The sequence below is a fragment of the Barbatula barbatula genome, assembly GCF_947034865.1.
Source record: "Barbatula barbatula genome assembly, contig: scaffold_156, whole genome shotgun sequence".
Lineage (NCBI taxonomy): Eukaryota > Metazoa > Chordata > Actinopteri > Cypriniformes > Nemacheilidae > Barbatula > Barbatula barbatula.
The window spans coordinates 1-27,500 of NW_027636874.1; the positions used below are offsets into that span (position 1 = coordinate 1).

General features: G+C 45.3%; 4 protein-coding genes across 4 annotated transcripts in view; 2 read left to right on the plus strand and 2 right to left on the minus strand.

The window, feature by feature from the left end:
- The first annotated feature begins 287 nt into the window (after nucleotides 1–287).
- Nucleotides 288–3,699, plus strand: zbtb7b (zinc finger and BTB domain containing 7B). Its single transcript, XM_079488406.1, is given in 4 exon segments — nucleotides 288–481; nucleotides 483–512; nucleotides 514–1,253; nucleotides 1,415–3,699. Coding segments are annotated over 4 exon segments (1,500 nt in total). The 5' UTR covers nucleotides 288–292; the 3' UTR covers nucleotides 1,956–3,699.
- Nucleotides 3,700–4,270: 571 nt separating this feature from the next.
- On the plus strand, nucleotides 4,271–10,078 carry khdc4 (KH domain containing 4, pre-mRNA splicing factor). Its single transcript, XM_079488408.1, has 14 exons — nucleotides 4,271–4,802; nucleotides 5,823–6,000; nucleotides 6,075–6,191; nucleotides 6,296–6,375; nucleotides 6,465–6,517; nucleotides 6,612–6,766; nucleotides 6,959–7,170; nucleotides 7,249–7,309; nucleotides 7,389–7,446; nucleotides 7,828–8,033; nucleotides 8,124–8,267; nucleotides 8,602–8,711; nucleotides 8,808–8,890; nucleotides 9,574–10,078. The coding sequence occupies exons 1-14, from the start codon at nucleotides 4,786–4,788 to the stop codon at nucleotides 9,810–9,812; spliced, it is 1,713 nt and encodes a 570-aa protein (XP_079344534.1). The 5' UTR covers nucleotides 4,271–4,785; the 3' UTR covers nucleotides 9,813–10,078.
- Nucleotides 10,079–10,156: 78 nt separating this feature from the next.
- Nucleotides 10,157–20,059, minus strand: malsu1 (mitochondrial assembly of ribosomal large subunit 1). The gene is made up of 4 exons (XM_079488409.1): nucleotides 19,753–20,059; nucleotides 10,762–10,937; nucleotides 10,536–10,617; nucleotides 10,157–10,467 (listed from the first exon to the last, which is right to left on the minus strand). Exons 1-4 carry the CDS (start codon nucleotides 19,940–19,942, stop codon nucleotides 10,304–10,306), a joined length of 612 nt encoding a protein of 203 aa, XP_079344535.1. The 5' UTR covers nucleotides 19,943–20,059; the 3' UTR covers nucleotides 10,157–10,303.
- Nucleotides 20,060–20,850: 791 nt separating this feature from the next.
- Nucleotides 20,851–27,500, minus strand: part of spag1b (sperm associated antigen 1b) — a 9,145-nt gene continuing 2,495 nt past the window's right edge. Inside the window, exons 3-11 of the mRNA XM_079488407.1 lie at nucleotides 23,101–23,171; nucleotides 22,905–23,014; nucleotides 22,713–22,818; nucleotides 22,467–22,597; nucleotides 22,278–22,384; nucleotides 21,987–22,203; nucleotides 21,845–21,897; nucleotides 21,469–21,774; nucleotides 20,851–21,345 (exon numbers count right to left, since the gene is read on the minus strand). Of these exons, the coding sequence (XP_079344533.1) occupies nucleotides 21,217–21,345; nucleotides 21,469–21,774; nucleotides 21,845–21,897; nucleotides 21,987–22,203; nucleotides 22,278–22,384; nucleotides 22,467–22,597; nucleotides 22,713–22,818; nucleotides 22,905–23,014; nucleotides 23,101–23,171 (1,230 nt within the window). The 3' untranslated portion in view covers nucleotides 20,851–21,216. The remainder of the gene's footprint in view (nucleotides 21,346–21,468; nucleotides 21,775–21,844; nucleotides 21,898–21,986; nucleotides 22,204–22,277; nucleotides 22,385–22,466; nucleotides 22,598–22,712; nucleotides 22,819–22,904; nucleotides 23,015–23,100; nucleotides 23,172–27,500) is intronic.

Consider the following 27,500-nt stretch of genomic DNA (forward strand, 5'->3'; position numbering starts at 1 on the left):
TCTCTCTCTCTCTGTCTCTCTCTCTGTCTCTCTCTCTCTGTCTCTCTCTCTCTGTCTCTCTCTCTGTCTCTCTCTCTGTCTCTCTCTATCTCTCTATCTCTCTCTCTCCTCTCTCTCCTCTCTCTCTCTATCTCTCTCTCTCTCTCTCTGTCTCTCTCTCTGTCTCTGTCTCTCTCTCTCTCTCTCTCTCTCTTCTCTCTCTCTCTGCCACTGTCTCTCTCTTTTCTGAAGCATGACGCTCTGTTATGAACTTATGAACTTTCTGATGTGTCCTCCGTGTGTGCAGGTGGCGATGTCTCCAGGAGAGGATGGTTTAATCGGGATTCCCTTCCCTGAGCACAGCAATGAGCTCCTGGCCCGACTTAACGCTCAGCGGCGGTCTGGGCTGCTCTGCGACCTCACGCTGACTTCACGTGGCACACGACACCTCACGCACCGCTCCGTCATGGCCGCTGTCAGTCTGTACTTCCGCCATCTGTTCGGGGGCAGAGGAGGGTGAGGACGGAGGTGAGGGGTGTGGGCGACAACTGTAGCGTTTGCCAGTTGGACTGCGTGTCACCCGACGCACTGGCCGCGCTTCTGGAGTTCGCCTACACTGCCACGTTGACCATCCGCAGCTCGGGCATGCGAGAGGTCCTGAAGGGGGCGCAGCTCCTGGGCATTCAGTGCGTGGCAGATGCCTGCCGGGACATCCTGGGCGAGTCGTGTGATGATCTGACGGACCCAGTGGAGGAGGCGGAACAGCTGCCATCCCGCCGCAAACAGGACCGTTGCTCTGTGGTCAGAGCATCGTCCCCTGTGAGACCTGCATGGCGCAATTCCCATCACGAAATGGCACCCGTGTCTGAGGACACGCCAGAGTATGGGCTGCTTCCCACGCAGGGGCGAGAAGGACAACCGCCAGCTGCCGCCGGGCAAGACGGAGCGATGCACCGGGGCGTGCCAATAAACGGAAGTTCTCACTGGCTGCAGGAGTCCACTCTGATTCCTCACCGACCCGAAGACACCCCGTCAGACGAGGACGAGTCGGCCCTGAAAGGACAAGTCACGCCCCACAACGACCAATCGCAGGGGGAGGGAGGAAGGGGCGGAGTAACGGTGGGAGGGGGCAGGAAGAGGAAGTCTCAGACACCGCAGCAGTGTCCTGTCTGTCAGAAGATCATCCACGGAGCAGGAAAGTTGCCACGTCACATGAGAACGCACACAGGAGAGAAACCCTTTCAGTGCCCGACCTGCGGCGTCCGTTTCACACGGTATGTGTTACTTTGTGTTTTGTTTTGCCCTTGAAAAATTAATCCATGCAAGAGATGTGCTGTTACAAACATTATATTTAACACACATAACATGACTCGACAGTTTCAAGAACTTCGTGAACATAAAGTCATTTATTTTCACTGTTTCTTGTTCGCTTCAGGAACGACAAGCTGAAAATCCACATGAGGAAACACACGGGCGAGAGGCCGTACTCCTGCCCCAGCTGCCCCGCTCGCTTCCTGCACTCCTACGACCTGAAGAACCATCTGTCGCTACACAGCGGCGATCGGCCTTTCGAGTGCCCGCTGTGCCACAAGGCCTTCGCCCGCGATGACCATCTGCAGCGTCACAGAAAGGGCCACAGCTGCCTGGAGCTGCGCACCCGTCGCCCGCGCCACGGGATCAGGCAGGACCTCGCCTCCTCACCGCCCCCTGATCTGTTCAGCCTTCACCCCGACCACATGAGCGCACTTGCAGCCGCCCGACACCTGTACACCCAGGAAAGCCGTGGCGTGCCAGTGCATCTGCTGGGGGCCGGGGTCCCCCTCCCTGAGATGCTGTGGAGGCCAACGGGGGGGGAAGTGATGAATAAAGGCCCCCCGCAGGACTCATCTCCGCACGCATCAGTTACACAAAAACCGTGGGATGAAGATGAAGATGAAGATGAGGAAGAAAGGGTTTTCAAGGTGGTGAGCGAGTGAAAAGGCTGATCTGTGTGTGTGTGTGTGTGATGGATGAAACAGGGTCTGATACTGTTCTGTGTTGTTTCTTCAGTTTGTGCGAGTATAGATCTGTAAGCACGTGGTTGTTGTTCATGCTATGCAAAAAATGAATCCTTAAAGAGTGATTGAACAAACGTGATGTGAAATTAATAGAAAGGTGGTATAAGGATGATGTGATGATGAATGTATGAATCCAGTGAAGAAGAAGAAGAAGAAGAAGAAAGAGCTCTCTTACATTTACTGTCATTCCAAAAGAAAAGAGTTTATGTTTCTTATCCCACATACTGAGGCAAGTTTGAGATATATTTGTATGAATATGACACATGTCTTCATTGTTCAGATATATGTAGCCTTTAAGAAGTCTCTTTCTCTGAAACTGGCCCAGGCCTCTCTTTAAAAGGGCTTTTGTTGAACCTGAGCCTTGTGAATCTTAAAGGAAAACGCTTGTTGTTTTTATGTTTCTTTGTTTTACTTTGGGTTAAAGAGCTTTGAAGAATTGAACTGTTTCCTTTATAGAATAAGATGGACGGAGAACTCTTTTGTATACAGCTGTATTTATTTATTTGTTGGTTTGTTATTTATTGTGGCGTTTCGTTTATTCTGCATCTCTTTCTCTTTAAGTTCTTTGAGCGCCGGTGTAAAACAAACTTTCACCGTCTGGTCTGGGATCAGTTTTGCCTTTTTGTTTTCAATAACGTCCTCAGGTAGATGTGGTGTGACGTCTGATCTCTGATCAGTGCTGTTTTTATATCTGTTGTTTATCTCACATCACATTATTCTGCATGTGTACACGCACGCACATGTGAACGCTCAGGTGCTGTTCAGAACCGCAAAGATTTCTGGGATTTTTCTGCAGTCTTTTCTCTTTGCAAAGTTTTGCACACAGAATGTCTAAATGAAATCGCCTGCAGTGACCAGTACACAACAGAAAGTGAGACAAAGAGAAATCTTGCCTTTATGAAGCAAAAACACATATCTGAGATATTAAAGATATAAGATGATGTATGCAAATGATTTAAGTGTAGTCGCCTTCAGTTGTCTGCTTGTATTTAATATATTCATGGTGTGCTAAAGTGCTCATGTCAGGATGCATTCTGGGTAATGGAGTCGGCGGTGTGTGTTACAGTACTGTTGAACGCAGGAGAAATGACCCAAAGTGGTTTATTTGCACTAACACGGGATCTTTGTGTTTGGAAATATATTCTTATATTCTTTATGTTCATAAGCAAACTATGATTGTAAATCCTTAATGTCATAAATGACCAAAAACACCTTGACCGTGAATATTAAATGCTTCTGAAATGTATGATGTAATAAGGTGACGCTGCCTTGATTCATTTTATTTGATATTTTGCAACTATTCTCAGGAAATCTTGAGCCATGCACTAAGAGGTTATGCAAATGTTTGGTGAAATAATAATTTATTGTATATACAATTGTGTTCAGAAATATCAGAAATATAAGTTTGTTATAAAGTAAAGTTTAGTTTACTTGCATCTGTCATTTAAAAAAAAGAAGTTGTTTAGTTAATGATGGGACTTGTATGAAAATCAAATGATTTATTTTGGTTTGGCTGTGTTGTGTTCTTGTAAGGATCTGTGCTGGTTTATAGGTGAAGGGACCGCTGGTAAAACCCTCTTATTCAGGGATATTTTTCTGTTCATAGAGTGAAATCTTTCTCGGTTATAAGATGTACAAAAACAGAGCAAATAAACAAAGATTTATGCACAAACACATCATGCTTCTGTGTTTAATAGGGTGACCAACCATACATAGCTATATGTGGCATTTTTACCGGACACGTCCTGGCACTACATAAGTCAAAGAGGTTCTCACATTTCATTATTAATAAACTAACATTAATTCTCACATAAAATATATTTAGTTTTAACTTGAATAGGGATGGGGGGGGGGGGGGCTCTAGTCCCTGCCTCTTTTGTCAAAATGTAAATTTGCCCTATTGGTCAAATTAATCATAAATGTGTTAATTAGACTTGATAAGAATAGCTTTCTATCATCGCAACTTGAAAATATGTTTTTATGATGAAATGAGCGCCGGACGGGAAGCGCAGAAGAAATGTGTTTGTCAGCTGCGCGCATTTTCTGCTCAATCAGTTCAAGTTATAGACGAGATCAGAAATGAGTGAGAACAAATATACGCCCAAATGTGTGATAAATGGGGAAGAAACGCCCCGTGGTCAATTAAACGAAATAAATTGCTAATATATGACTGTTGGGTCTGAAATGAAGTCGATTATAGCATTACATGTATAGAACTGCATGAGTCAGCTGACGCGTTTAGCATTACAGCCAATGACAGACGGATCTGTTGAGATTAGGAACGTGACAGCCAATCAGAGTCGTCCAAACGAGTCACCGGTGCGGTAGTTAAAGTGCGCGATAGTTCATGAGAAACCACAGTGCAGAAGTCCATCACGTCAGTGATTATAACGCGAGATTCATCTGAAGTCATTCACCGTTTTAATGACATGGAACGTTCTTTGTAAATAAACACATGACATGCAGCTTCTGTAGTGTCACAACGCTTTTTGTTCATGTTAAAAACTATAGAAACCGTCCCGGACATTTAATGGTCCCATTAAAATATCACTATGAACCAGTTTTTACACGGACATCATTACTAAATTATTTTCTGCGGTGCGTTTTGGGGCATTGTTGTCACTGCGCGTGCGCCAGAAGAGCGGAAGTGACGCGACCAGTGTGTTTCCGCTTTGTGTGTGCTCGAGAGAAGCAGTGCACTTCGGTTCTACTTTGATCGGAATCAGAAGCTCAGATCCCGACACGCCAGATGTCACACACGGGCGGGTGAGTTTGTGTGTGTTTATTGTGCTCATTTTATTGCGCTCGGTTAGCGTGTCGCTAAACGTTTTTGATGGATCGCGATAATGGCGGATGTTACGTAACAACAACAGACCTCGCAGCACATATCAGAAGAAGGTTTAGTTGTGTAAAGGTACAGAAGTGTGTGTGTCCGTGTGTGTGTGTCCGTGTGTGTCCGTGTGTGTGTGTGTCCGTGTGTGTGTGTCCGTGTGTGTGTGTGTCCGTGTGTGTGTGTCCGTGTGTGTGTGTCCGTGTGTGTGTGTCCGTGTGTGTGTGTCCGTGTGTGTCCGTGTGTGTGTCCGTGTGTGTCCGTGTGTGTGTGTGTGTGTGTCCGTGTGTGTGTGTCCGTGTGTGTGTCCGTGTGTGTGTGTGCGTGTGTGTGTGCGTGTGTGTCCGTGTGTGTGTGTCCGTGTGTGTGTGTCCGTGTGTGTGTCCGTCTGTGTGTGTGTGTGTGTCCGTGTGTGTGTGTCCGTGAGTGTGTGTCCGTGAGTGTGCGTGTGTCCGTGAGTGTGCGTGTGTCCGTGAGTGTGCGTGTGTCCGTGAGTGTGCGTGTGTCCGTGAGTGTGTGTCCATGAGTGTGTGTCCGTGAGTGAGTGAGTGTGTGTGTGTGTGTGTGTGTCCGTGTGTCCGTGTGTGTGTGTCCGTGTGTGTGTGTCCGTGAGTGTGTGTCCGTGTGTGTGTGTGCGTGCGTGCGTGTGTCCGTGAGTGTGCGTGTGTCCGTGAGTGTGTGTCCGTGAGTGTGTGTCCGTGAGTGAGTGTGTGTGTGTGTGTGTGTGTGTGTGTGTGTGTCCGTGTGCCCGTGTGTGTGTGTCCGTGTGTGTGTGTCCGTGTGTCCAAATCGACTTACACAGAGTAATAATACAGAACTGTGTGGCTGTGCTAAGGGTGATTGCTCAGCTTCTGACATGTATATTTAGTGCCGGACATCTGAAGTGATGCTGTGTGTTGAGCATGTTATGATCGCGGTGTTCAGTGACAGTTGTTGATGTGGCGTGTGTCTGTCAGGCGTCGCAGTAAATGGGACCAGCCCGGCCCGGTGTCCTCCGCCGAGGGAGAGGGAGGTTCTGCCCCCACAGGAGCTCTGGACGCCGCGGCCGCTGTAGCTGCCAAGATCAATGCCATGCTGGTGGCCAAAGGCAAACTGAAGCCGTCTCAGATCAACAGCATCACACCGGTGGATAAAGTGAGTGAATGATCGCCCGCACCCGTCATTTCAGGCCATAGTTATTCTAACATCAAGCTGGAATGTGTGTGTAGGTCGTTGGTGTTTGTGGGAATAAAGTGAAGGATGAACTGGTGGTTGCTGAGGTGGAAATCAACGACGTTCCGCTCACCTGTCGGAACCTGCTGACGCGTGGACAAACACAAGATGAGGTCAGACCCTGTGACGGGAGACTTCAGACTGCACAGAGCCAAACACATGTCATGTCATGTGATGTTGTTTTTCTTCAGTTGTTGATTGTCCTGACCCCCCACAGATCAGCAGAGTGAGCGGAGCTGCCGTCTCCACCAGAGGACGCTACATGTCAACAGAGGAGAAAGCCAAAACTCTGCCCGGGTGAGAGGACGCAGCACCACACACACACACACACACAAATTAGGTGTGTGACCATATCAAATCAATCTGTCATTTCTCTGTTTCCATAGCGACCGTCCGCTCTACCTGCATGTTCAAGGACAGACCAGAGAGTTAGTGGACAGTGAGTGACATCATCAATATGTTTTTTGTCTGTGTTGTGAGGTCAGTGTTTAACGTCTCTCTCTCTCTCTCTCTCTGTCTGTCTCTGTGTTTAGAGGCAGTTAACAGAATTAAGGAGATCATAACAAACGGTGTGGTGAAAGCAGCCACGGGCTCCTCGTACACCCCAGCGACAGTCACAGTTTACCAGCAGGCCACAGCTTCACCCGCAGCGCCACCTGCTGCACACAAAGCACATTATACTGGAGGGGTGAGAGCCTGCAGCGCACACACACAAATCACATGAAGACCTCTGAGTGTTTTCTTTCGTGAAGACCAGATTCAGCAGACATGTAATAGATTTCATGACATTTCAGTGACCTCCTGAGGAGTGTCACATCTGATGTCACCGTGCTTTTCCATCGCCTCACGTCTGATAACATGTGCGTTCGTGTGTGTACAGATGCATTATGTGCAGGATAAAGTGTTTGTGGGTCTGGATCAGGCCGTTCAGGGGTTCTGTGTGAAGGAGCGTGTGGAGGGACCGGCCTGCTCATACCTGCAGCACATTCAGACTGAAACGGGAGCTAAAGTTTTTCTGAGAGGAAAAGGTTCAGGCTGCCTGGAACCCGCGTCTGGACGAGAAGCTTTTGAGCCCATGTACATATACATCAGGTGACCATAAAGTCCACGCACGCACACACACACACACACACACACACAAACTTTACTCTTTATGACTTAATTTTTCAGCCACCCGAAACCAGAAGGTCTTGCAGCAGCCAAAATCCTGTGTGAAAATCTCCTGCAGACTGTAAGTTTAAGTATCTGTCTCTCTCTCACTCTCTGTGTGTCTGTGGCTGGGATGTAATGTTTGTTTTGTTGTTTAACAGGTTCATGCGGAGTATTCTCGCTTTCTGACTCAGATGAACATTGTGATGCCCACACAGGGTACAACCTAACACACACACACACACACATGTCTGGTTTATTATATCTGTGGGGACGGACTGTTCATAGGCATTATGATTTTTATACTGCACAAACTGTTTATTTTATAGCCCAAAACTAAAGAACATAGAAACTTAAAATATCGTTTTGTACGATTTACATGCTTTTTTGCACATGCGGACCTCTTATTTTGGTCCCCACGGTGACACGAGTGCCCCTGAGTTGGTGTCTATTCAGGTTTAAGTACACAGAAAAATACTCATTCAGACCGCAGGGACACATTTACACTCTTTAATTACAGTTTTCTATATTTAATTCATTAAATCTTTCTACACAACCAGTCTTCTGTCTGACTGGAGATCTGTGTTTGTGTGTCGGCAGGTTTCATTCAGCCTCCCCCTGTTAATGGAATGCCCCCACAGCCCCAATATTACCCACCCACAGGGTACCAGCCCTCTTACCCCACACCCCTCCCGCCCCCTCAGCCCGTGGTTCCTCAGTATTCAGTGCCGCCCGCAGTGCCAGTGCTGCCACCGCCGTGTGCCCAGTACCCCATCCCACCTGCCCCCTCCAGCATACCAGTACAGGTAACACGCTTCTGTCTGTCACTCTCACATATAGTGTGTGTGCGTGTGAAATCTTCACATCTCTCTCTCTGTCTTGCACATGTGCATCAGATTCTCCCTTCTGCTACATTTCCCCTTGCTGCTATGGCTCCGCCCAAAGCCACGGCCCCTGCCACTCCACCAAACCCTCCACAGAAACGCCGCTTCACTGAGGAGGTCTCGGATGAAACGGACGATGGGCTTCTGGGATATCAGGTGAGTTCACTGCACTTGTATGATGATACACCCGTTACCTGATGTTACTCTGTTTCCACAGAAAGTGCTGCTTTAAATCGCTCGCCTATTTCCACGGCAACGGTGGCGCTGAACTGTGGGTAATGCAGGTGTTTGTGGGTGGCATCTATAGTGACCTCGGGTCATGAGAGTATGCAACGATTTTCTATGAAATATTCAAATGTGTTCATAGACAGTAGACGACAGCGCAATGAATGTGTAACAGAGATTTGAGTCGTGGTGTACATGTGTTTTGTTGTCATGATTTCTGTGTGTGTGTGTGTGTGTTAATGCTGTTGTGTTTTTCTGCTCATAGCATGGACCCATTCATATGACTAATTTAGGTGCAGGCATGTCTGTGGGCAGCTCAGAGACATCAGGACCCCCGTCTGCTGCTTCCTCTGGGTCTGACAAACAGAGGAGCAGGTCAGTCACTCACTTCACACTTGATGACTGTCACATTCTCACACGCTCTTGTGTGTAACCGTGTGTGTGTGTGTGTGTGTGTGTGTGTGTGTGTAGACAGTTGATGCCGCCTCCATGTGTACCAGTGCCAGTGAGACCACAGAAACCAGAAGAGAGAAAACCAGCACCTAACCACCTGGGTAAGACACCAGCCTCACTTCACACATGCAGACAGACAGACAGACAGCTTTTTCGCTCCAGTCGTCTGTGATGCTCTTTCATTAAGAATGATGCCGATTGTGTTTTGCATGCAGATGAGAAGCGATACACGACAGGTTGTTTCGATTAAAACGATTAACGTGCAGCGTGTCATTTCTGTGTGACCAGCAGAACAAAGGTTTCATTTAAACAGATTATCTGCCGTTAGCTGCAGAAATGACACGTAGGGTCTGATCTCCGGTGGATGATCTCTGCCCGCCTTTAATTTAGCATTTGAATGATGAGGCTTCTTCCCTGAGTGGCTGATGTCATCAGGCTGCTGCCGTCCCTCTTTGATGACATCATCAGAACGCCCGCGCGTCTGTTCTGTCGTTTGACTCCCGCACTAATGTCTCTCTCTCTTGTGTTTTGTGTTCTCTCTCTTTCTCTGTGTATTTTTCTCTCTTTCATGTCCCTCCGGGGGGATGCTGGATCCGCGGGTGGGGCGACATTTCCTCCTGTTCTGCCTCCTGATCGGATGTTTTAAACATTGCCCCCTACTGACCATCCTTTGACATCTGGTTGTCATTCGTCACGCACTCTGGATGTTGTTTATGATTAACTTCTCGTCTCTCTCTGTCGTGTCTGTTTTGGGTTTTTCTCTTGTTTCTTGTTTGTTTCTCAGAGGTGCAGGTGAAGCGTGTCCGGACCGGTCTGGTGGCATATTCAGGTGATTCCTCCGATGAAGAAGAAGAAGATCACGGACCTTCCAAAGTAGACGGGGCAGGTAACACGGGCGTAGCTGCCTCATCTGGGGGGTGGACGTTTCGCTCCCCGTCATCTCCTTCCCCCCGCCCTAAAACACAACAACAGCAGCAGCAGCAACCACAACAGCAGTCTATGCCATTTTGGATGGCACTGTAACACACACACACACACATACACACACAGTTGTTGAAAGAACGGACTCATCCAGTCTTGAAGACTCTGGGATTGTGGGTGACTGGAGCTCATCTGAAGAATCATATCTGTCCAGATAACAGCACTGCTCATTTGTTTGTTTGTTTTTTAAGGTAGCTTTAAACTCAGATCACTCTGTAGTTTGTACTTAAGTTTCTCTTGAATCAGATTGATTTGTAATGCTGTTTCATCTGTGAACTTCTCATGAGAAATAAATCAAACTGCATTCACTCGACTGATCTTCTCTGACAGGACCTGCTCTCAAAAGCCTGTCTCGGTTCTCAAGTGTTGAGTTTATAAATCTCACGTAATGGCTGAAATGTTTGGTGTTGGAATATAAATCGTCATCCAAACATCAGCAGGTTTCTGGTGTGTAGCCTTCAGTAGAAAATAAACCGAACACAAACATCTTGACAAAAGCTTTTATTTGAAGGCATGTTGTTGTTGTTGTGTGTTCACACACTCGTCTGGATTGTGTTCATATCATAAATGAAGTCTGTGGGGAGTTTCTCCTGCGGGATCCGAGCGAGCTGCTCATCGTGCGAACGCAGAGTCCAGAGTTTCTCCAGCTCGTATGTTTCTCTGCACTCCTGCAGCATGAGGTGAATCACCAGAGATCCTGTGTAGCACAAACACAACCGTCACGAGTCCATCACGAGCTTCAGAACCCTCCCACCCTCTACAAACCAAAGTCGATGCACTTCCACTCATCACAATCCCGTCCCTCCAGCCGAACGTGAGCGTCATCATCCCTCCGCAGAAACTTAAACTGAAATATCAAGTAAAGGAAATATACGGAGTGGTCTTGAATACTCATCATAGTGCCAATCATTTGAAAAGAGGACTTGGATGTCAGTTTGCTTTCTGTTCAGAATGATGACAGTGATGTGTGTGTGTGTGTGTGAGTCTTTACCACTTTGATCAGAAACTCTGCCATGGCGGTGAGATGTCGTGCAGATGATCCAGTCACGATGATCATGTGATCTGTGTATTTGAGCTCAGCGGGGACTCTGATCACACACACGTCTGTGGCGTTTTCCTGTCTGAGGACTGACACCACCAGACTGACATCAAACCTCTCCACAGGCCCTACACACACACGCGATTGACTTCAAAACAATTCTGTTATATGCTTATAAACCCAAATATCAAACGTATCAATTTATTTTCTTACATTAAAAACTACCAAGAATTAAAGTGTTTTGTGGGTTTGGTTTATGGAATATAACAGTCATCCTCAATAATAATAAATCCTTTGCTTCGTTCCTTCCGGACTGCCAGACAGCCCAATAAAGCATTTCAAACTTTTGACTATGATGTTTGTTTACATTGTCTTCACAGCGGAGAATCACATCTCGCGCTCTCAGGAACATTTATATAATAGATCTTTTGCCGCTATATCCTCTAATATCTTTATTTAGCGCCAAATGCGCTTCATTTGAACCCTTTCCGTTCCTCGTGCGCTGCTTCTCTCCCACCAAAGACCAGCATGAAGAGCAGCAGACACGTGGTTATTTAACACCACTAGTGCAGACACGTGATTATTTAACACCTCTAGTGCGGACACGTGATTATTTAACACCACTAGTGCGGACACGTGATTATTTAACACCACTAGTGCGGACACAGGATTATTTAACACCACTAGTGCGGACACGTGATTATTTAACACCACTAGTGCGGACACGTGATTATTTAACACCTCTAGTGCGGACACGTGATTATTTAACACCTCTAGTGCGGACACGTGATTATTTAACACCGCTAGTGCGGACACGTGATTATTTAACACCACTAGTGCGGACACAGGATTATTTAACACCACTAGTGCGGACACGTGATTATTTAACACCACTAGTGCGGACACGTGATTATTTAACACCTCTAGTGCGGACACGTGATTATTTAACACCACTAGTGCGGACACGTGATTATTTAACACCTCTAGTGCGGACACGTGATTATTTAACACCACTAGTGCGGACACGTGATTATTTAACACCACTAGTGCGGACACAGGATTATTTAACACCACTAGTGCGGACACGTGATTATTTAACACCACTAGTGCGGACACGTGATTATTTAACACCTCTAGTGCGGACACGTGATTATTTAACACCTCTAGTGCGGACACGTGATTATTTAACACCTCTAGTGCGGACACGTGATTATTTAACACCACTAGTGCGGACACGTGATTATTTAACACCACTAGTGCGGACACGTGATTATTTAACACCACTAGTGCGGACACAGGATTATTTAACACCACTAGTGCGGACACGTGATTATTTAACACCACTAGTGCGGACACGTGATTATTTAACACCTCTAGTGCGGACACGTGATTATTTAACACCTCTAGTGCGGACACGTGATTATTTAACACCACTAGTGCGGACACGTGATTATTTAACACCACTAGTGCGGACACAGGATTATTTAACACCACTAGTGCGGACACGTGATTATTTAACACCACTAGTGCGGACACGTGATTATTTAACACCTCTAGTGCGGACACGTGATTATTTAACACCTCTAGTGCGGACACGTGATTATTTAACACCGCTAGTGCGGACACGTGATTATTTAACACCTCTAGTGCGGACACGTGATTATTTAACACCTCTAGTGCGGACACGTGATTATTTAACACCACTAGTGCGGACACGTGATTATTTAACACCACTAGTGCGGACACGTGATTATTTAACACCACTAGTGCGGACACGTGATTATTTTACACCGCTAGTGCGGACACGTGATTATTTTACACCACTAGTGCGGACACGTGATTATTTAACACCACTAGTGCGGACACGTGATTATTTAACACCACTAGTGCGGACACGTGATTATTTAACACCACTAGTGCGGACACGTGATTATTTAACACCACTAGTGCGGACACGTGATTATTTAACACCTCTAGTGCGGACACGTGATTATTTAACACCACTAGTGCGGACACGTGATTATTTAACACCACTAGTGCGGACACGTGATTATTTAACACCACTAGCGCGGACACGTGATTATTTAACACCTCTAGTGCGGACACGTGATTATTTAACACCACTAGTGCGGACACAGGATTATTTAACACCACTAGTGCGGACACGTGATTATTTTACACCGCTAGTGCGGACACGTGATTATTTTACACCGCTAGTGCGGACACGTGATTATTTAACACCTCTAGTGCGGACACGTGATTATTTAACACCACTAGTGCGGACACGTGATTATTTAACACCGCTAGTGCGGACACGTGATTATTTAACACCACTAGTGCGGACACGTGATTATTTAACACCGCTAGTGCGGACACGTGATTATTTAACACCACTAGTGCGGACACGTGATTATTTAACACCACTAGTGCGGACACGTGATTATTTAACACCACTAGTGCGGACACGTGATTATTTAACACCACTAGTGCGGACACGTGATTATTTAACACCACTAGTGCGGACACGTGATTATTTAACACCACTAGTGCGGACACGTGATTATTTAACACCGCTAGTGCGGACACGTGATTATTTAACACCACTAGTGCGGACACGTGATTATTTAACACCTCTAGTGCGGACACGTGATTATTTAACACCACTAGTGCGGACACAGGATTATTTAACACCACTAGTGCGGACACGTGATTATTTAACACCTCTAGTGCGGACACGTGATTATTTAACACCACTAGTGCGGACACAGGATTATTTAACACCGCTAGTGCGGACACGTGATTATTTAACACCTCTAGTGCGGACACGTGATTATTTAACACCTCTAGTGCGGACACGTGATTATTTAACACCACTAGTGCGGACACGTGATTATTTAACACCACTAGTGCGGACACGTGATTATTTAACACCACTAGTGCGGACACGTGATTATTTTACACCGCTAGTGCGGACACGTGATTATTTTACACCGCTAGTGCGGACACGTGATTATTTAACACCTCTAGTGCGGACACGTGATTATTTAACACCACTAGTGCGGACACAGGATTATTTAACACCTCTAGTGCGGACACGTGATTATTTAACACCTCTAGTGCGGACACGTGATTATTTAACACCACTAGTGCGGACACGTGATTATTTTACACCGCTAGTGCGGACACGTGATTATTTTACACCACTAGTGCGGACACGTGATTATTTAACACCACTAGTGCGGACACGTGATTATTTAACACCACTAGTGCGGACACGTGATTATTTAACACCACTAGTGCGGACACGTGATTATTTAACACCACTAGTGCGGACACGTGATTATTTAACACCTCTAGTGCGGACACGTGATTATTTAACACCACTAGTGCGGACACGTGATTATTTAACACCACTAGTGCGGACACGTGATTATTTAACACCACTAGTGCGGACACGTGATTATTTAACACCTCTAGTGCGGACACGTGATTATTTAACACCACTAGTGCGGACACGTGATTATTTAACACCTCTAGTGCGGACACGTGATTATTTAACACCACTAGTGCGGACACGTGATTATTTAACACCACTAGTGCGGACACGTGATTATTTAACACCACTAGTGCGGACACGTGATTATTTAACACCGCTAGTGCGGACACGTGATTATTTAACACCACTAGTGCGGACACGTGATTATTTAACACCTCTAGTGCGGACACGTGATTATTTAACACCACTAGTGCGGACACAGGATTATTTAACACCACTAGTGCGGACACGTGATTATTTAACACCTCTAGTGCGGACACGTGATTATTTAACACCACTAGTGCGGACACAGGATTATTTAACACCGCTAGTGCGGACACGTGATTATTTAACACCTCTAGTGCGGACACGTGATTATTTAACACCTCTAGTGCGGACACGTGATTATTTAACACCACTAGTGCGGACACGTGATTATTTAACACCACTAGTGCGGACACGTGATTATTTAACACCACTAGTGCGGACACGTGATTATTTTACACCGCTAGTGCGGACACGTGATTATTTTACACCGCTAGTGCGGACACGTGATTATTTAACACCTCTAGTGCGGACACGTGATTATTTAACACCACTAGTGCGGACACAGGATTATTTAACACCACTAGTGCGGACACAGGATTATTTAACACCACTAGTGCGGACACAGGATTATTTAACACCACTAGTGCGGACACGTGATTATTTAACACCACTAGTGCGGACACGTGATTATTTTACACCGCTAGTGCGGACACGTGATTATTTAACACCGCTAGTGCGGACACGTGATTATTTAACACCACTAGTGCGGACACGGGATTATTTAACACCGCTAGTGCGGACACAGGATTATTTAACACCGCTAGTGCGGACACAGGATTATTTAACACAACTAGTGCGGACACGTGATTATTTAACACCACTAGTGCGGACACGTGATTATTTAACACCTCTAGTGCGGACACGTGATTATTTAACACCGCTAGTGCGGACACGTGATTATTTAACACCGCTAGTGCGGACACGTGATTATTTAACACCGCTAGTGCGGACACAGGATTATTTAACACCGCTAGTGCGGACACGTGATTATTTAACACCGCTAGTGCGGACACGTGATTATTTAACACCTCTAGTGCGGACACGTGATTATTTAACACCTCTAGTGCGGACACGTGATTATTTAACACCACTAGTGCGGACACAGGATTATTTTACACCGCTAGTGCGGACACAGGATTATTTAACACCGCTAGTGCGGACACAGGATTATTTTACACCGCTAGTGCGGACACAGGATTATTTAACACCGCTAGTGCGGACACGTGATTATTTAACACCACTAGTGCGGACACGTGATTATTTAACACCGCTAGTGCGGACACGTGATTATTTAACACCGCTAGTGCGGACACGTGATTATTTAACACCGCTAGTGCGGACACGTGATTATTTAACACCGCTAGTGCGGACACGTGATTATTTAACACCGCTAGTGCGGACACAGGATTATTTTACACCGCTAGTGCGGACACAGGATTATTTAACACCGCTAGTGCGGACACGTGATTATTTAACACCACTAGTGCGGACACAGGATTATTTAACACCACTAGTGCGGACACGTGATTATTTAACACCGCTAGTGCGGACACGTGATTATTTAACACCTCTAGTGCGGACACGTGATTATTTAACACCTCTAGTGCGGACACGTGATTATTTAACACCACTAGTGCGGACACAGGATTATTTAACACCACTAGTGCGGACACAGGATTATTTAACACCACTAGTGCGGACACAGGATTATTTAACACCACTAGTGCGGACACGTGATTATTTAACACCGCTAGTGCGGACACAGGATTATTTAACACCACTAGTGCGGACACAGGATTATTTAACACCACTAGTGCGGACACAGGATTATTTAACACCGCTAGTGCAGACACAGGATTATTTAACACCACTAGTGCGGACACAGGATTATTTAACACCACTAGTGCGGACACAGGATTATTTAACACCACTAGTGCGGACACAGGATTATTTTACACCGCTAGTGCGGACACAGGATTATTTAACACCGCTAGTGCGGACACAGGATTATTTTACACCGCTAGTGCGGACACAGGATTATTTAACACCGCTAGTGCGGACACGTGATTATTTAACACCACTAGTGCGGACACAGGATTATTTAACACCACTAGTGCGGACACGTGATTATTTAACACCGCTAGTGCGGACACGTGATTATTTAACACCGCTAGTGCAGACACAGGATTATTTAACACCACTAGTGCGGACACGTGATTATTTAACACCTCTAGTGCGGACACGTGATTATTTAACACCTCTAGTGCGGACACAGGATTATTTAACACCGCTAGTGCAGACACAGGATTATTTAACACCGCTAGTGCGGACACAGGATTATTTTACACCGCTAGTGCGGACACAGGATTATTTAACACCACTAGTGCAGACACAGGATTATTTTACACCGCTAGTGCGGACACAGGATTATTTAACACCGCTAGTGCGGACACAGGATTATTTTACACCGCTAGTGCGGACACAGGATTATTTAACACCGCTAGTGCGGACACGTGATTATTTAACACCACTAGTGCGGACACAGGATTATTTAACACCGCTAGTGCGGACACAGGATTATTTAACACCACTAGTGCGGACACGTGATTATTTAACACCTCTAGTGCGGACACGTGATTATTTAACACCGCTAGTGCGGACACGTGATTATTTAACACCGCTAGTGCGGACACGTGATTATTTAACACCTCTAGTGCGGACACGTGATTATTTAACACCTCTAGTGCGGACACAGGATTATTTAACACCACTAGTGCGGACACGTGATTATTTAACACCTCTAGTGCGGACACGTGATTATTTAACACCTCTAGTGCGGACACAGGATTATTTAACACCACTAGTGCGGACACGTGATTATTTAACACCTCTAGTGCGGACACGTGATTATTTAACACCTCTAGTGCGGACACGTGATTATTTAACACCTCTAGTGCGGACACGTGATTATTTAACACCTCTAGTGCGGACACGTGATTATTTAACACCTCTAGTGCGGACACAGGATTATTTAACACCACTAGTGCGGACACAGGATTATTTAACACCACTAGTGCGGACACAGGATTATTTAGCACCACTAGTGCGGACACAGGATTATTTAACACCGCTAGTGCGGACACGTGATTATTTAACACCGCTAGTGCGGACACAGGATTATTTAACACCACTAGTGCAGACACAGGATTATTTTACACCGCTAGTGCGGACACGTGATTATTTAACACCACTAGTGCGGACACGTGATTATTTAACACCTCTAGTGCGGACACAGGATTATTTAACACCGCTAGTGCGGACACAGGATTATTTAACACCACTAGTGCGGACACAGGATTATTTAGCACCACTAGTGCGGACACAGGATTATTTAACACCACTAGTGCGGACACGTGATTATTTAACACCTCTAGTGCGGACACGGGATTATTTAACACCGCTAGTGCGGACACGTGATTATTTAACACCACTAGTGCGGACACAGGATTATTTAGCACCACTAGTGCGGACACAGGATTATTTTACACCACTAGTGCGGACACGTGATTATTTAACACCGCTAGTGCGGACACGTGATTATTTAACACCTCTAGTGCGGACACAGGATTATTTAACACCACTAGTGCGGACACGTGATTATTTAACACCACTAGTGCGGACACGTGATTATTTAACACCTCTAGTGCGGACACGTGATTATTTAACACCTCTAGTGCGGACACAGGATTATTTAACACCACTAGTGCGGACACGTGATTATTTAACACCACTAGTGCGGACACTGGATTATTTAACACCACTAGTGCGGACACGTGATTATTTAACACCTCTAGTGCGGACACGTGATTATTTAACACCACTAGTGCGGACACAGGATTATTTAACACCACTAGTGCGGACACGTGATTATTTAACACCACTAGTGCGGACACGTGATTATTTAACACCTCTAGTGCGGACACAGGATTATTTAACACCACTAGTGCGGACACGTGATTATTTAACACCACTAGTGCGGACACAGGATTATTTAACACCGCTAGTGCGGACACGTGATTATTTAACACCTCTAGTGCGGACACGTGATTATTTAACACCTCTAGTGCGGACACAGGATTATTTAACACCACTAGTGCGGACACGTGATTATTTAACACCACTAGTGCGGACACAGGATTATTTAACACCACTAGTGCGGACACAGGATTATTTAACACCACTAGTGCAGACACGTGATTATTTAACACCACTAGTGCGGACACAGGATTATTTAACACCACTAGTGCGGACACGTGATTATTTAACACCTCTAGTGCGGACACGTGATTATTTAACACCACTAGTGCAGACACGTGATTATTTAACACCACTAGTGCGGACACAGGATTATTTAACACCACTAGTGCAGACACGTGATTATTTAACACCACTAGTGCGGACACGTGATTATTTAACACCACTAGTGCGGACACGTGATTATTTAACACCACTAGTGCGGACACGTGATTATTTAACACCGCTAGTGCGGACACAGAGCTGTGCAGGTAAACCCAATGCAGCAAATATTAAAGTCAGCCTGTCTACTATAATGTCTCCAACCTTTCAAGCAGATTTGTGATGTTTCATTAACCATGACGTTTTATCTACATTTAGCATTATTAGTCAGCATGTAAACATTATTATAACAAGCATCAAAGATAACTTTTTGTCATTATTAAGTCATTATTGAAGATATTGTTTTATTTTCACAGAATATTCTGTAGGATGATTTTATGTAGGACTTTTGCTGGGTCATATTTTTAATTGGGAAATTCTTTAAAGATCTGGGAGTGAATGGCATGGAAAGGCTCATTTAGTAAGTTACTTTGTTTCTGTTTATGACGAGCATTTTAATTGTTACATTACATTTGTTGTTTGTATGTTGTCAGTAGTTTATTTATTTACAAATATGAATAATCAGACTTCTATTCCCCTAAAGCCACAGAGCCTATACATACATACATACATGCATACTGTGCATATCAAAACATAATAAATGGCCTGATAAAAGATTTATATCCAACTGGGCTAAATTGATTAAATATTTATTTATTTTCAAAAACATAATGTCTGGACCTCCGTTTGGAAGAAAATTTAAAGACCGGACCTCTTGGAACTTTAAGTGAAAACCCCTGTAATATAAATACAGTGTCACAGTCATTATGTTTATGGATGAACTCCCTAAGACACGAAAATACAACGTGTGTGTGTGTGTGTGTGTTTGCTGTGTGTTCACTCACTGTGTGTGTTGCGAGTTTGAAGATGCCCAGCAGATGCCTGTCGAACTGATGTGTTATTTTCTGTAGTTGTGTAGTTGTGTGTAGTTATTGTAGATGTGCGTGACAAAACATTGGTCTTGTGCTGTAAACGCGACGCTCTGAACATCATCCTGTGACGCGCCAAAGACGCAAAGCAACGCGCCGCGATCATAATGTGTCGCTATATTCATATACAAGAAAGAAAATGTTAAATCCTTCACACGCGAGATTCTCCTCACGTCTGCGTGCGCGTCTCCGACATTAAGTTGAACCGCATGTGCCCGCGCGCGCCTCCTGTTGGTCTGGATGAGTGTGTGTGTAAAGATTAAGTCATTCATAAAGCATCTCAACACTTTGAAGAGCTCTTCAGGACCAGAAGTCAAGGAGTAGCGAGTTTTAAGAGACTTAAGAGTTTCATTAGCAGCAAAGAAAATGGACGAAACACGAAAAGTGAGAAGAAATGTGTTGCAATGCATGACGATGTCCATATAACTTTTAACGTTTATCAGATGTTTGATTTTGATTGTTTTTTGTGTGTTCAACTTGACTTCTTCTTGTATAGCTGCTTTGGTGGAGTGTGAATTGAAATGACACTGAAGGACGGTGAGGTTATGAGATCAGACAAACAACCCTATACTTCAAAGCACTCTTTTTGGCCAACTAACAAATCGCAGTCTTTTTGTGTCATACATAGCAACAGGGTCAGCCCCGTCTCATCACTAAGATAAACCCTCAGATTGGTCCTGAAGCTGAGACTCTTATGTAGAAGTTTTGAAGCTAAAGTAAGAGCTTTCTTAGGAGCTTTAAGAATACGGCCCAGATCCTGAACACACACCAAACCATACGCACTCGTGTCCCCGCGGGCACAAAAGCTTATTAATCGTACTGAACCATATCTAAAAATGCAAGAAGTTTTCTATGATCCTTAGGTTTAGGGCCGGAGATACTGTATAAAACAGTTTGTACAGTATAAAAATCATTACGCCTATGGACTGTCTGTCCCAACGGAGATAATCAGACGTGTGTGTGTGTGTGTGTGTGTGTGAAAGCTTCTCTATTAATCTCTCTGTTTTTCTATTTAAAGTACTTTAATGGAATGAATATTGCCAAATCATTATACGTAAAACAAGAAACATACACCAATAACAAACATTAAGGTGGAATTAAAATAATTGATGATTGATACAAATATAAAAAACAGCTGAAATATTTCTCTCTCTCCTAACAGAATTTCTGTCAGTGATGTTTCAGTTCAGTCTGCAGATCATCACGTGAGTTCTCACACTTTTTATATATCACCTGTAACGTTAACGTCTATGTTTCGATTTTGTGTTCTGATGGTAATGATGTCAGTCAGTGACATCACAGACACGTGACACAGAACATGTGTGGACTTCTTTAACTTAATCTGTAGACTGTCAAAGCAGCAGAATCCACACACACACATCAGATGTATTTGTTGGCCAAACTCTTGACATCATCTGGAGAAAACGCTTGGGTCTGCACAACACTGAGACTCTGAAAGATCTCCATCAGCTGTGTGCGGTCCTCTGCGTCCAGCAGCATCAACACCATCTGAAATGACCAGAGAACGACTCCCAGTTAGACTCCACCTCATTCAAGAGGATTTCTATTGCACCTGTGATCTTTTATCTAGCTGAAGTTCTCATAATGAAGCTCGGATGTGAGAAGTCTTACAGAGAATCTGTGTGCCGTCTGCAGGTGCTTCATGTGTTCATACAGCAGCTGCGGTTGTGAGCGCAGGTATTTGTTCAGTGTTTTTATGATGAAGCTGAAGGTTTGTCCGTGCAGCTGCGTGCTGATGTACTGCGGCAGACGCTCGGATGGGATGTTGCGCAGGAGCTCAGCGCAGGTCAGCAGATCACCGTGAGCACAAGCGGCGTTCAGAACCTGACCAAACTCAAACGCATTCGACGGCTGCAAACTGACAAACGGCTGGTTAACAGCACAGTCTTGATCTTCATCACCCTCCTCATCCTCCACCTGCACAAAGAACTGATCTCAGAGATGCGCTTTAATCAGTGTGCGCACGTGTGTGTGTCTGCGCACTGACCTCACTGATGGGAACGCTTCTGCGAGGTCCTGATGGAGAACGTCTTCTTGTCTCTGTAGAATTCAAATATATATGTGTATATATTATACAGTGTGTGTGTGTTTTCAGAGACGGTTTGTGTGTTTGTGAGGTTCTTTCTCACCCAGCAGCAAGTGTTCACTCGGGCGAGTGAGTTCAGTGGTCGGGGCTGGGGCGGGGCTAACGCTGTTCTCAGATCCGTCTCTGTTTGGACTCTCAGTGTTGTGTGTGTTTGTCATGATTTCTGGGTCCTCAAACTCTTGTATGAAGAGGTTTCGGCCCGCTCTGTGTTTCTGCTGATGACTTTCTGCTGCTGTCTCTGTGATCTCCATCAGGACTTTCTGAAGGTCACACAGGTTCAGTGCCATCATGTGTCCTCTGTGAGTTTATTTTTGTTGATGGTGTTTGTGTTTACCTGAGCTTCTATGTTGTGTGGTTCTCTCAGCAGAACGGCTCTCAGATCATCATGAGATTCCTGCAGGTGACCCAGATGTTTGTGTACGGTGGCACGACGCAACAGGGCTGCAGAAACACACATGTTGGATCGGTTTCTAGGACGTCTGTGGTTCATGGTGTTGTGGAAACTGTTGTGAGTGTTTCTCACCTTTGACATTGTCTGGCTCCAGCTGTAAAACCATCTGACAGTCGCTCAGAGCCGCAGACCAGCGCTGGAGTCTGATGTGAGTCTGAGCGCGGTTATTAAACGCTGCTGCCGAGGGTACCAGAGACAAACTCCTGCACACACACACACACACACACGCACACACACACACACACGCACACATCTTCAATCCGCAGACTCTTTCATCCAAAGCGCTTTATATAGATGATACATCATTTGTCTTTATACCTCGTGTAACAGATTACAGCCTCCTTATAATCTCCACTTCTGAAAGATTTGTTGCCTTTGTCTTTCTCTCGGCAGGCGAGAGCGTCTTTCTCCTGATCCGTCAGAGCTGAAGAAACAACACAAACGACACTCATCATGATGATGTATTTGATGTCTGATGATAGAAGAGTTCTTTAATGTGACTCCTTTAACCTGTGCTGGTAATCGAGTGTTTGATGTCTTGGGGGGCTGGACGGGTGATAACAGCAGGGGGATTCGTGTCACACTCGTCTATTTTAGCACATTCCTTCTCCACATCAAACCTGCCGCAGGAAAACACACAAAATAACATCAGTGACCCACACACAACAGAACACGCACACACACCCACACTCACACACACACTGACCTGTCCCAGTCTCTGTAAGCACGCGGGACAGACGACATCTTGTGTTTCTTCACCTCGCTCCTGATGCTTTCCTACAGGAGGGTTTGATGTGAGAGGTGTGAGATGAGGGTGTGTTGTGTAGTCTCTGTGTGTTCCTGAAGTGTGTTGTGTAGTCTCTGTGTGTTCCTGAAGTGTGTTGTGTAGTCTCTGTGTGTACCTGAAGTGTGTTGTGTAGTCTCTGTGTGTGTGTGTTGTGTAGTCTCTGTGTGTACCTGAAGTGTGTTGTGTAGTCTCTGTGTGTGTGTGTTGTGTAGTCTCTGTGTGTACCTGAAGTGTGTTGTGTAGTCTCAGTGTGTTCCTGAAGTGTGTTGTGTAGTCTCTGTGTGTACCTGAAGTGTGTTGTGTAGTCTCTGTGTGTTCCTGAAGTGTGTTGTGTAGTCTCTGTGTGTACCTGAAGTGTGTTGTGTAGTCTCTGTGTGTTCCTGAAGTGTGTTGTGTAGTCTCTGTGTGTTCCTGAAGTGTGTTGTGTAGTCTCTGTGTGTTCCTGAAGTGTGTTGTGTAGTCTCTGTGTGTTCCTGAAGTGTGTTGTGTAGTCTCTGTGTGTTCCTGAAGTGTGTTGTGTAGTCTCAGTGTGTTCCTGAAGTGTGTTGTGTAGTCTCTGTGTGTTCCTGAAGTGTGTTGTGTAGTCTCTGTGTGTTCCTGAAGTGTGTTGTGTAGTCTCTGTGTGTTCCTGAAGTGTGTTGTGTAGTCTCAGTGTGTTCCTGAAGTGTGTTGTGTAGTCTCTGTGTGTTCCTGAAGTGTGTTGTGTAGTCTCTGTGTGTTCCTGAAGTGTGTTGTGTAGTCTCAGTGTGTTCCTGAAGTGTGTTGTGTAGTCTCTGTGTGTTCCTGAAGTGTGTTGTGTAGTCTCTGTGTGTACCTGAAGTGTGTTGTGTAGTCTCTGTGTGTACCTGAAGTGTGTTGTGTAGTCTCTGTGTGTTCCTGAAGTGTGTTGTGTAGTCTCTGTGTGTTCCTGAAGTGTGTTGTGTAGTCTCAGTGTGTTCCTGAAGTGTGTTGTGTAGTCTCTGTGTGTACCTGAAGTGTGTTGTGTAGTCTCTGTGTGTACCTGAAGTGTGTTGTGTAGTCTCTGTGTGTACCTGAAGTGTGTTGTGTAGTCTCTGTGTGTACCTGAAGTGTGTTGTGTAGTCTCTGTGTGTTCCTGAAGTGTGTTGTGTAGTCTCTGTGTGTTCCTGAAGTGTGTTGTGTAGTCTCTGTGTGTTCATGAAGTGTGTTGTGTAGTCTCTGTGTGTTCATGAAGTGTGTTGTGTAGTCTCTGTGTGTTCCTGAAGTGTGTTGTGTAGTCTCTGTGTGTTCCTGAAGTGTGTTGTGTAGTCTCTGTGTGTTCCTGAAGTGTGTTGTGTAGTCTCTGTGTGTTCCTGAAGTGTGTTGTGTAGTCTCTGTGTGTTCCTGAAGTGTGTTGTGTAGTCTCTGTGTGTACCTGAAGTGTGTTGTGTAGTCTCTGTGTGTTCCTGAAGTGTGTTGTGTAGTCTCTGTGTGTACCTGAAGTGTGTTGTGTAGTCTCTGTGTGTTCCTGAAGTGTGTTGTGTAGTCTCTGTGTGTTCCTGAAGTGTGTTGTGTAGTCTCTGTGTGTTCCTGAAGTGTGTTGTGTAGTCTCTGTGTGTTCCTGAAGTGTGTTGTGTAGTCTCTGTGTGTTCCTGAAGTGTGTTGTGTAGTCTCAGTGTGTTCCTGAAGTGTGTTGTGTAGTCTCTGTGTGTTCATGAAGTGTGTTGTGTAGTCTCTGTGTGTTCCTGAAGTGTGTTGTGTAGTCTCTGTGTGTTCCTGAAGTGTGTTGTGTAGTCTCTGTGTGTTCCTGAAGTGTGTTGTGTAGTCTCTGTGTGTTCCTGAAGTGTGTTGTGTAGTCTCAGTGTGTTCCTGAAGTGTGTTGTGTAGTCTCTGTGTGTTCCTGAAGTGTGTTGTGTAGTCTCTGTGTGTTCCTGAAGTGTGTTGTGTAGTCTCAGTGTGTTCCTGAAGTGTGTTGTGTAGTCTCTGTGTGTTCCTGAAGTGTGTTGTGTAGTCTCTGTGTGTACCTGAAGTGTGTTGTGTAGTCTCTGTGTGTACCTGAAGTGTGTTGTGTAGTCTCTGTGTGTTCCTGAAGTGTGTTGTGTAGTCTCTGTGTGTTCCTGAAGTGTGTTGTGTAGTCTCAGTGTGTTCCTGAAGTGTGTTGTGTAGTCTCTGTGTGTTCCTGAAGTGTGTTGTGTAGTCTCTGTGTGTACCTGAAGTGTGTTGTGTAGTCTCTGTGTGTACCTGAAGTGTGTTGTGTAGTCTCTGTGTGTACCTGAAGTGTGTTGTGTAGTCTCTGTGTGTTCATGAAGTGTGTTGTGTAGTCTCTGTGTGTTCATGAAGTGTGTTGTGTAGTCTCTGTGTGTTGTGTAGTCTCTGTGTGTTCCTGAAGTGTGTTGTGTAGTCTCTGTGTGTTCCTGAAATGTGTTGTGTAGTCTCTGTGTGTTCCTGAAGTGTGTTGTGTAGTCTCTGTGTGTTCCTGAAGTGTGTTGTGTAGTCTCTGTGTGTTCCTGAAGTGTGTTGTGTAGTCTCTGTGTGTTCCTGAAGTGTGTTGTGTAGTCTCTGTGTGTTCCTGAAGTGTGTTGTGTAGTCTCAGTGTGTTCCTGAAGTGTGTTGTGTAGTCTCTGTGTGTTCCTGAAGTGTGTTGTGTAGTCTCTGTGTGTTCCTGAAGTGTGTTGTGTAGTCTCAGTGTGTTCCTGAAGTGTGTTGTGTAGTCTCTGTGTGTTCCTGAAGTGTGTTGTGTAGTCTCTGTGTGTACCTGAAGTGTGTTGTGTAGTCTCTGTGTGTTCCTGAAGTGTGTTGTGTAGTCTCTGTGTGTTCCTGAAGTGTGTTGTGTAGTCTCTGTGTGTTCCTGAAGTGTGTTGTGTAGTCTCTGTGTGTTCCTGAAGTGTGTTGTGTAGTCTCAGTGTGTTCCTGAAGTGTGTTGTGTAGTCTCTGTGTGTTCCTGAAGTGTGTTGTGTAGTCTCTGTGTGTACCTGAAGTGTGTTGTGTAGTCTCTGTGTGTTCCTGAAGTGTGTTGTGTAGTCTCTGTGTGTTCCTGAAGTGTGTTGTGTAGTCTCTGTGTGTTCCTGAAGTGTGTTGTGTAGTCTCTGTGTGTACCTGAAGTGTGTTGTGTAGTCTCTGTGTGTTCCTGAAGTGTGTTGTGTAGTCTCTGTGTGTTCCTGAAGTGTGTTGTGTAGTCTCTGTGTGTACCTGAAGTGTGTTGTGTAGTCTCTGTGTGTTCCTGAAGTGTGTTGTGTAGTCTCTGTGTGTACCTGAAGTGTGTTGTGTAGTCTCTGTGTGTTCCTGAAGTGTGTTGTGTAGTCTCTGTGTGTTCCTGAAGTGTGTTGTGTAGTCTCAGTGTGTTCCTGAAGTGTGTTGTGTAGTCTCTGTGTGTTCCTGAAGTGTGTTGTGTAGTCTCTGTGTGTACCTGAAGTGTGTTGTGTAGTCTCTGTGTGTACCTGAAGTGTGTTGTGTAGTCTCTGTGTGTTCCTGAAGTGTGTTGTGTAGTCTCTGTGTGTTCATGAAGTGTGTTGTGTAGTCTCTGTGTGTTCCTGAAGTGTGTTGTGTAGTCTCTGTGTGTTCCTGAAGTGTGTTGTGTAGTCTCTGTGTGTACCTGAAGTGTGTTGTGTAGTCTTTGTGTGTTCCTGAAGTGTGTTGTGTAGTCTCTGTGTGTACCTGAAGTGTGTTGTGTAGTCTCTGTGTGTTCCTGAAGTGTGTTGTGTAGTCTCTGTGTGTTCCTGAAGTGTGTTGTGTAGTCTCTGTGTGTTCCTGAAGTGTGTTGTGTAGTCTCTGTGTGTTCCTGAAGTGTGTTGTGTAGTCTCAGTGTGTTCCTGAAGTGTGTTGTGTAGTCTCTGTGTGTTCCTGAAGTGTGTTGTGTAGTCTCTGTGTGTACCTGAAGTGTGTTGTGTAGTCTCTGTGTGTTCCTGAAGTGTGTTGTGTAGTCTCTGTGTGTTCCTGAAGTGTGTTGTGTAGTCTCTGTGTGTTCCTGAAGTGTGTTGTGTAGTCTCTGTGTGTACCTGAAGTGTGTTGTGTAGTCTCTGTGTGTTCCTGAAGTGTGTTGTGTAGTCTCTGTGTGTACCTGAAGTGTGTTGTGTAGTCTCTGTGTGTTCCTGAAGTGTGTTGTGTAGTCTCTGTGTGTACCTGAAGTGTGTTGTGTAGTCTCTGTGTGTTCCTGAAGTGTGTTGTGTAGTCTCTGTGTGTACCTGAAGTGTGTTGTGTAGTCTCTGTGTGTTCCTGAAGTGTGTTGTGTAGTCTCTGTGTGTTCCTGAAGTGTGTTGTGTAGTCTCTGTGTGTTCCTGAAGTGTGTTGTGTAGTCTCTGTGTGTACCTGAAGTGTGTTGTGTAGTCTCTGTGTGTTCCTGAAGTGTGTTGTGTAGTCTCTGTGTGTACCTGAAGTGTGTTGTG